The sequence below is a fragment of the Alosa pseudoharengus genome, unplaced genomic scaffold (genome assembly GCF_046254945.1).
Source record: "Alosa pseudoharengus isolate Yale_2024_CS ecotype anadromous, Long Island Sound unplaced genomic scaffold, YU_APseudo_1.1 YU_APseudo_1.1_scf_1, whole genome shotgun sequence".
Taxonomy (NCBI): Eukaryota; Metazoa; Chordata; class Actinopteri; order Clupeiformes; family Clupeidae; genus Alosa; species Alosa pseudoharengus.
The window spans coordinates 46805199-46814685 of NW_027468564.1; the positions used below are offsets into that span (position 1 = coordinate 46805199).

The 9487-nt window shown below is 44.9% G+C and overlaps 1 protein-coding gene across 1 annotated transcript in view; it reads left to right on the forward strand.

The window, feature by feature from the left end:
- rims1b (regulating synaptic membrane exocytosis 1b) overlaps window positions 1-8517 on the forward strand; it is a 73146-nt gene extending 64629 nt beyond the window's left edge. The window contains exons 30-35 of the mRNA XM_076270541.1: window positions 2191-2402; window positions 5105-5243; window positions 6738-6844; window positions 7133-7234; window positions 8016-8155; window positions 8299-8517. Of these exons, the coding sequence (XP_076126656.1) occupies window positions 2191-2402; window positions 5105-5243; window positions 6738-6844; window positions 7133-7234; window positions 8016-8155; window positions 8299-8517 (919 nt within the window). The remainder of the gene's footprint in view (window positions 1-2190; window positions 2403-5104; window positions 5244-6737; window positions 6845-7132; window positions 7235-8015; window positions 8156-8298) is intronic.
- Window positions 8518-9487: the final 970 nt, after the last annotated feature.

The following is a 9487-nucleotide window of genomic DNA, read 5'->3' on the forward strand; positions in this document are numbered from 1 at the left end:
AAAATGCTTAGTTTATGGCATCATGACAGTATTACAGTAAGAAAGCAAAGGCTTTTACAGCATTGTGCAAATGAAAAATGGCCAATATAAGAGTAAAACACCCCTTGATCAGAGCTGTGCACCACCGTACATCTTTCTATACATCCTGACGTTCCTGTCTGTCACGTTACATACATGTATATATGCTATAAATAGACTATGACAACTAGTTATGACAGCTAGTTCAACACATTTGCATGTAATGACAGAAGCGATGAAATACCGGTAAGGCCAATTTGTTTTTTGCGGTAGGACTATTCAGCAGGGGATCAGTATAGTACATTTTGACCAACATGACATTAGCAATTGGAAATTAAAAAAATAGCAGACATTTGTACAAAATCACTTTCATAGATGTACAAAACCATTGCCATTTGTTCAAAATGGGGAGAAACTGCTTCAATGAAGTGCACAAGTGATAAGATGATATGGAGTTTGAACAAACAGTTTGAAGAATTACCATTCTGATCTGAGAAATGTGCCAAAGCAACAAAGAGAACAACTGCAAAACAGACTGCTCTTATCAATTCACTTCACCTGTGATGAAATGTAATTACTGCTGTATTCATAATCCCATTTAGCCATAGCCATTAGTAATCAGTGATACTGTATTAGTGTCTGGACTTTAGCACTGTCCGGGACTCAATGAGCTACATCATTGGAGACTTCTGTTTCTATGTCAGAATACTTGGATTCTTTGTGATGAGGTCTTGATTTGTTTTGAGGGTTTGGATGTCTTGCTCAATAAAGAGGAAATATATGGAATCAACATTCAGTCTACAGTCTGCAGTCAGTGTGTGTGATGTACTAATGTTCAGCCTCATCAACATTCAGAGTCTACAGTCAGTGTGTGTGATGTACTAATGTTCAGCCTCATCAACATTCAGAGTCTACAGTCAGTGTGTGTGATGTACTAATGTTCAGCCTCATCAACATTCAGAGTCTACAGTCAGTGTGTGTGATGTACTAATGTTCAGCCTCATCAACATTCAGAGTCTACAGTCAGTGTGTGTGATGTACTAATGTTCAGCCTCATCAACATTCAGAGTCTACAGTCAGTGTGTGTGATGTACTAATGTTCAGCCTCATCAACATTCAGAGTCTACAGTCAGTGTGTGTGATGTACTAATGTTCAGCCTCTCCCTTCCCTGTTTCCATTTCCCTCATGCCTATATCTCATTCATATTTCTCTGCCCATTTCTACACACTATTTTTGCACTCTCGTTTCCTTGACTGTCCTTCCCTTTTTGCTCTCTCCACTATTTTTTTTGTTACCACCATTCATCATATTTCTCTCTACTATTACTCCAACTCTCTCTCCTCACCACCCCATCCTCTCTCTCTGTCTTTGTCTATCTTTCTTCATCCCTCTCTCTCTCTCCCTCCATCTCTCTCTGTCTCTCTCCATACCTCTCTCTCCCTCCATCTCTCTCTCCCTCCATCCCTCTCTTGCTTTCTCTCTCTCCCTCTTTCTGTCTCTCTCATCCCTCTCTCTCCCTCTATCTCTCACTCCATCCCTCTTTCTCTCTCCCTCCATCTCTCTCTTTGTCTTTCTCCATACCTCTCTCTCTCCCTCCATCTCTCTCTTTGTCTCTCTCCATACCTCTCTCTCTCTCCCTCCATCTCTCTATCCCTCCATCCCTCTCTTGCTTTCTCTCTCTCTCCCTCTTTTTGTCTCTCTCATCCCTCTCTCTCTCCCTCTATCTCTCACTCCATCCCTCTTTCTCTCTCCATCCATCTCTCTCTGTCTCTCTCCATACCTCTCTCTCTCTCTCCATCTCTCTCTTTGTCTCTCTCCATCCCTCTCTCTCTCTCCCTCCATCCCTCTCTCTGTCTCTCTCTCCATCCATCTCTCTCTCTCTCCATCCCTCTCTTGCTCTCTCTCTCTCTCTTGCTCTCTCTCTCTCTCCCTCTTTCTGTCTCTCTCCATCCCTCTCTCTCCCTCTATCTCTCACTCCATCCCTCTATCTCTCTCTCCATCCCTCTCCATCTCCCTCTATCTCTCACTCCATCCCTCTATCTCTCTCTCCATCCCTCTCTCTCCCCCTCTATCTCTCTCTCCATCCCTCTATCTCTCACTCCATCCCTCTATCTCTCCCTCTCTCCATCCCTCTCTCCTCTCCTCCGTGTTTGCGTGTTTCTCACCTGTAGGCAGGTGCCTGGCTCCGGCGGCCAGAGCATGATGAAGAGCACGAGTGTGAGTGGCGAGATCTACACGCCCGAGCGCACCGACGGCAGCCAATCAGACACGGCGCTGGGCCGGGTGGGCGGGTCCGGGAAGAAGCGGCGGTCGAGCATCGCACGCGTCGTCTCCATCGTGGGCAACCGCCGCAGCCGCAGCACCTCCCAGATCACCGGGGCAGGTGAGCCAGTTGCCAACGACAACATGCACATCCCAGAATTTCAGTTATGGTCCAAAAAAAAGTCTCGATTAGTCTTAATCAGCCTGTGGTGATGAAGTGGTGCTCTGTGATACCCGCTGCACTATGTAAAACTCGCAGTCTTCGTTGCAAAAAGATCAAAGTACTCTACCCAGTATGATGCCATCTATAGTAATTGCATGCCACAGATTTTGTTTTCACCTGCAATGAAGAATTCATTTGAACAGTGAATATTTTAGTAATTTTATGCTTTTAAGTGCAGTTATGTGGGGAAAGAAAATCCCTTTGATCACATTCACAACACAGCATGCAACCAATGGAGGAAACATTACCAAACTACTGTATATCCCAAACTAGTCCTAGCCCAAACCAAACAAAAACAGGTGATTTACCTCCTTGTAAAAGCCTTTTAAGCCACCGCACAATAAACGCAAGAGCCACGGTCACCAGCCACCCCCCAAGCTGACCTGTCCCATCACAAGATAGATAGATAGATATACAGTAGATAGATAGACACTCAGTGTCAAGGTCTCAGTAGCATACAGACATCACACACAACATGCACTTACAGCAGAAAAGTAATATACATATAAAAAAAACTCCACTGTACAATAGACAGTAGAAGATAAACATGATACTAAAATAATAAATCCTAAATATACTATATAAACTATATAAATATACTATATCCCGACCAGTAGGCACGGCTGAAGTGCCCTTGAGCAAGGCACCTAACCCCTCACTGCTCCCCGAGCGCCGCTGTTGATGCAGGCAGCTCACTGCGCCGGGATTAGTGTGTGCTTCACCTCACTGTGTGTACACTGTGTGCTGTGTGTGTTTCACTAATTCATGGATTGGGATTAATGCAGAGACCAAATTTCCCTCACAGGATCAAAAGAGTATATATACTTATACTTACTTATACTTAAACTAAATCATATATCAAATAGCAACATACAGTAGTGTGCTTAAGGACCCTCCCTCATCCCATCCTAGTGTGCCTCCTCTCAGCCTCCTCTCCATGGATGCTCCAGTCCAGTGTCCGGCTCTGAGGCTCTCCTATGAGCAAGCGGAATTTGCTCTGCTCTACATTGCCATATAGCAATGAAATGGGTGAGATAGGGAGAGGGGGGGGGGGTAGAGAATTTGACAGGGCAGAAGAACAAGGAAAGAGAGAAAGGGTGATAGAAGGGAGAAGAGGCAACGCTGCCTTTTTACATAAAAGCACATTAAAGAGAGAGAGAGGGGGGGTGTTACGTTAAGGTTATTGCTGATTCAGGAGACAATGATGACACCAGGTTCAAGCATGAGTCGTTTACTCTAGAACTCCCGAAACTTCCCTTGTCCCCCCCCAACAGGGGTCCGTGTACAACCAAGCATGGGGGGGGGGGGGGGGGGGGCTGGAAGAAGAGTTGCCCACCCCCCCCCCCCCATGAGTTAGCCCTGCTGTGGGTCAGTCAATATAAACAATCTAAAAAGAGCTTATCACAAGGGAACCAACAGAGCTTTTCCTCTATGTATATGAAATATGTGGTAGTTGTTTTTAACTTATTTCTGAAGAAAAAATAAATGTTGACCAGATGCATCAGTAGTTTCAAGGAAAGTTGACAATGTGACTCATTCTTTAATAATTCATTCAATAATGAGGCAACAATTTGTCTGTTTTGTGCAAGGAAAAATAAACTAAACCGCCATTGCTACTAAACGTGCAAATGTGAAGCTTATATGAGAGGGAGAGAAAAGTAATTCAATGAAACCAAAAGCTGAAAGGCAGAAAAGATGGTGATGTGGCTGTGAAGCTAGCTGGGCTAGCATGCAGTAGCCTGAAAAGTTGTGGGTTTAATTCCCGGCTTCCACCGTTGTGCCCTTGAGCAAGGCACTTAACCCCAAATTGCTCCGGGGACAATGTAATCCCTTATAATATAGTTGACATGTGTAAGTCACTTTGGATTAAAGGTGTCTGCTAAATGATTAAATGTAAATGTAAATGTTTAAGCGAAGCAAAAGGCAATGTCATTTAACGAGGAACCATGTCTGAACGACTGAAACTGTTATGCTGCAGTTTGCAAATATTGTCTGCCCAGAAAAGACATGTAATTTAGAAAGTAAACGTCAGTCTCAGATACAACGGCAACGTGTCAAACAATGGTGTATACTAAAGCAAGAGTTGCTAATATTCATTCACTTGATGAAATCATAGACATAGACTTATATTAAATTACAATACACAACAAGCTATTTATCGGGGCTTTTAATGACCATATTGGGATAACAGATGATTTTCTCCTCTTGCCCTTTTGCACTGGCCCCCCTATAAGAAGACCACCTGTAGAGTGGCCCATAGGTCATGTGATGTAGTCTAGTTAGCTGTAGTGGTTATACTGTGGTGTAGTCTAGTTAGCTGTAGTGGGTATACTGTGGTGTAGTCTATTTAGCTGTAGTGGGTATACTGTGATGTAGTCTAGTTAGCTGTAGTGGGTATACTGTGGTGTAGTTTAGTTAGCTGTAGTGGGTATACTGTGATCAACCCCAAATGTTAATACGTATCCTTACCTGTTTTAAGTGGGTGTACTGATGCTTTGCAGCGTAGTCCTGCATATCACGCAGACTACACCACTGCCCATAGGTCATGTGACGTTTGAGGACTCGTGCTGTAAGGACTGTCTCTCTCTGTGTCGCCCCAGATAAGAAGTCGAAGGCGGCGGGCCCCATCCAGCGCAGCCAGGAGACGGGCATGGCCGTGGAGCTGAAGCGCAACATGAGTCGACAGCCCAGCCGCGAGTCCACCAACGGCAGCATGGCCAGCTGCAACTCCGAGGGCAAGTGAGTACCCAACTGGAGAGGGTTCACAACATGCTCTTAAGGCTTGTTTCCACCAAGCGACACAGTTCAGTTCAGTTATTTGCGTTTCCATGGTCAGAAGTTGTGAATGGTACCTAAAACAACTGACCCGTAACATACTATTTTTTGCCAACTTTCCTTATATGGGAGTAGCTGTGCATGCTATGTGTCTCTTTACTCCTGTCTCTCCCGTTGTATTTCTCCCTAAATAAATCTCTGTCCGTCCCTCTGTATGTCTCTCTGTCACACACACACACACACACACACACACACACACACACACACACACACACACACACACACAAACACACACACACACAGTGCAGAACAGCACGCCTTCATAAACAATATTAGTTGATCTCCACCACACACAGTCTCTCTCTGTACCTCACTCAAAGATTACCATAAAACACTCCTAGCATGTGACCCCCATGTCAGGGACCTCTCTTTTTTAACTGGTCTTGAAGTCATTTTCTGGTCCCTCGACAACCAAAAAACACACACACACACACACACACACACACAGTCACACACAGTCACACACACACCCCGAGTCATTTTCCCAGTCCTCCCACTAATTATAACATCTGTCAACGTCACACGCTGAGGCCCAGCCGGACCAGTATGTGTCCCAAAATAGCCGCAGCATCCTCCTCCGTCAGCGCTCCAGACCCCTCCTCTCCCCCCCTTCCTGTTCCCTCATCATCCCAATGCAGGCGCCCAGAGCCCAGAGGCACCCCACCCCGACGCCTACCTCCTGTGTGTCTAGACTCCTCCGACAGAGCCCCTAGTCGTCCAACGCACATAGGGGAAAGTGTATGTGTGTGTGTGTGTGTGTGTGTGTGTGTGTGTGTGTGTGTGTGTGTGTGTGTGTGTGTGTGTGTGTGTGTGTGTGTTTGTGTGTGTGTGTGTGTGTGTGTGTGTGTGTGTGTGTGTGTGTGGGGTCATGATGGGTGGCTGGAGTTGATGTAACGTTAGATATTTTAGTAGAAGTAGTGCTAATAAGGGACTTATGAGTGGAGAGAGAGAGAGAGAGCAGGAGGTAAAGAGACCTGTGGAAGGATAAATGGGTTGGGGGGCTCCACGACTGCTTTTCACTTCAAATTAAAGGCTGCGTCTGCTATTTGCATTCCTGCAGGCAGTAGGTAGTGGAAAGCCTTGCCTTGTGGGGAGAGACGATTCCATGGAGGATGGAAATATATGCATTGAGTGTATGTGTGTGTGTGTGTGTGAGAGAGAGAGAGAGCGAGAGAGAGAGAGAGAGAGAGTAGGCACTGTGCCCTAACCATATGGTACAGAGCTCTACTATAGAACTCCATACTGTAAGTTCACTCATTGTATGTCCATCCCCCCCAGTGTTGGTGTGGTCTCTAACCCTGCATGGCTCAGTGTGTTTATATATATATATATATATATCATATGGATAATGGATCATAATCAATTACACCGATTGGTTAATTAAAATCATTTCTCCAGCTTGATCTTCCCCCGCCTGGGAGCGGACAGTCAGTTCAGTGAGTTCCTGGACGGGCTCGGTCCAGCGCAGCTGGTTGGTCGTCAGACTCTGGCCACACCTGCAATAGGTGAGTCTGACCTCCACAGACCTTTTATCTTCCACGTTCACACCTCTGCTATGTTTGTGTACTAGGTCATTCACTTTGATTTGATAAATACATTGTCATTGTGTGTGTGTGTGTGTGTGTGTGTGTGTGTGTGTGTGTGTGTGTGTGTGTGTGTGTGTGTGAGAGTTGTCTGTGTGCCTGTGTCTACTGTATGTGCACTGTGCATGTGGGTGCATGTCACATAGCTCACAAATCTTCCTACATCTTTTTTTTTTAACATGCTGTTCGGGCTTGCTGTGTGTTGTGCAGGAGACATCCAGATCGGCATGGCCGACAAAAAGGGCCAGCTGGAGGTGGAGGTGATCCGGGCCCGTGGCCTCATACAGAAACCAGGGTCCAAATCTCTCCCCGGTACGTCTCGTGTACTCCCATGCAAAACTTGCCTTCCTACACATGACTTTACTGCCAACGTTTTGGAAATGGGTCAGATCAATCTTAAATGAATCTACCACATACTCAAACACATTTATGTCTTGGGAAATTACCAGACAGCTTAAAGGAGACTTCAGGCAATTTTGCACATAGATTTTCGCGGTCACTACTGTCGGTACGAAAAAAATGAAAACAATCGGTTCTACCTAGCTCGAGTTGCTGCAGCCAACAGCTACAGTGCTACACTCTGGAGTCATATAATCATAATTTTGGTGTATTGTTATTATTATTATTATTATTATTATTATTATTATTATTATTATTATTATTATTATTATTATTAATAGTAGTAGTAGTAGTAGTAGTAGCTTAAACGCAAATGTTTTGTAATTCCTACACTACTGTCCTCTTTTCTCAGCTCCCTATGTAGTAGTAGTAGTAATAGTAGTAGTAGTAGTAGTAGTAGAAATAGTAGTAGTAGTAATAGTAGTAGTAGTAGTAGTAGTAGTAGTAGTAATAGTAGTAGTAGTAGTAGTAGTAGTAGTAATAGTAGTAGTAGTAGTAGTAGTAGTAGTAGTAGTAGTAGTAGTAGTAGTTACTACAAATGTTATGTAATTCCTACACTACTGTCCTCTCTTCTCAGCTCCCTATGTAGTAGTAGTAGTAGTAGTAGTAGTAGTAGTAGTAGTAGTAGTAGTAGTAGTAGTAGTAGTTACTACAAATGTTATGTAATTCCTACCCTACTGTCCTCTCTTCTCAGCTCCCTATGTGAAGGTCTACCTTCTGGACAGTGGAGCCTACGTAGCCAAAAAGAAAACCAAGATCGCCCGCAAAACACTCGACCCACTTTACCAGCAAGCGCTGCTATTCGAGGAGAGCCCAAAGGGTAAAGTATTACAAGTGAGTAGCAGTCCATTCGCTTTTTGACATATTACAATTAAGAAACGCCAGTTAACATGACGTGGAAATATTACGTTCCTCTACAAACCCGAGTGCCTCACCACTGAAAACCTCATGCTACACTGTTCTTCTGCTCACCCCAGGTTATAGTCTGGGGAGACTATGGGCGTATGGACCACAAATCCTTCATGGGTGTCGCACAAATCCTACTGGAGGAGCTTGACCTCTCTAGCACAGTGATTGGCTGGTACAAATTGTTCCCGCCCTCCTCGCTAGTAGACCCCACTCTGGCCTCGATGAACCGCAGGGCGTCCCAGTCGTCCCTGGACAGCTCGTCCGCACCTGCAGGGGGGCGGTCGTAGTGAACTAATAACCGCCACCCCCACCCCACACTCCACCCTCACCCTCCCCCCTCCCCCCCCACCCTACATCCCCCACCCTTCTCTCTCTTCCTCTCCTTTCTCCTGAGCCTCACCATGCCAGAAGTGACCAGGAATGGAACATTAAAGCGGTGGAAGCAAGGACAACCAATCAGAGAGGCAAATGGAGAGAAAAAAAATGCGATGAAAAAAGAACACAATGGAAAAAAAATGCTTAAAATCTGACAATCACTCCTCTCCTATTTTTTTTTTTTTTTGCAAATTTACTTTCTGTCTTTAGGTAACTTCTGCTTGTCTTGCATTTTGTGTTTTTGTTGTTCACTGTATATTTCTTCTATTTTTTAAAAAAGAAAATACAATAATCATCAGTAGATTTTACATTTTCATTCTGTAGGGCATGGTCAGTATCACAAAGAACGCTGCTTTTACAAAAGTGATAAGGAGACACTAGTCCAAGTCTTACTCAGCACAGTGAAAGGAAAGGACTAGTCCTTTTTGATATTTCAGTGAAATCAACAATAAAGAAATGTATGTCTAGTCTACACAAAGCATCAGAATGTATCAACCCAAACCAGAGATAGCCCCGCCAACTTCTCATCCTTGCAATGGTCCCCCCCCCCGTCCGACCCCCGGCCCCACCCCATCTTACCCCCATCCAACCTCCTTACCCTTATCTTGGGACCAAGACCAAGCCTGCAGAAACACCAACACCAAGCCTGCAGAAACACCAACACCAAGCCTGCAGAAACACCAACACCAAGCCTGCAGAAACACCAACACCAAGCCTGCAGGGTTCTCTCTAACATGGGTTGTCTGGAAATGCAGGGCCTTTCTTGGTGCCTATACCTCGAGGACCCAAATCCTGATCCTGACCCTTTCTTTCTTCCTTCCTTCCTTTCTATCTTTCTTTCTTTCCCTTGTCTTTCGCTCTGTCTTTCTTTCTGTCTACCAT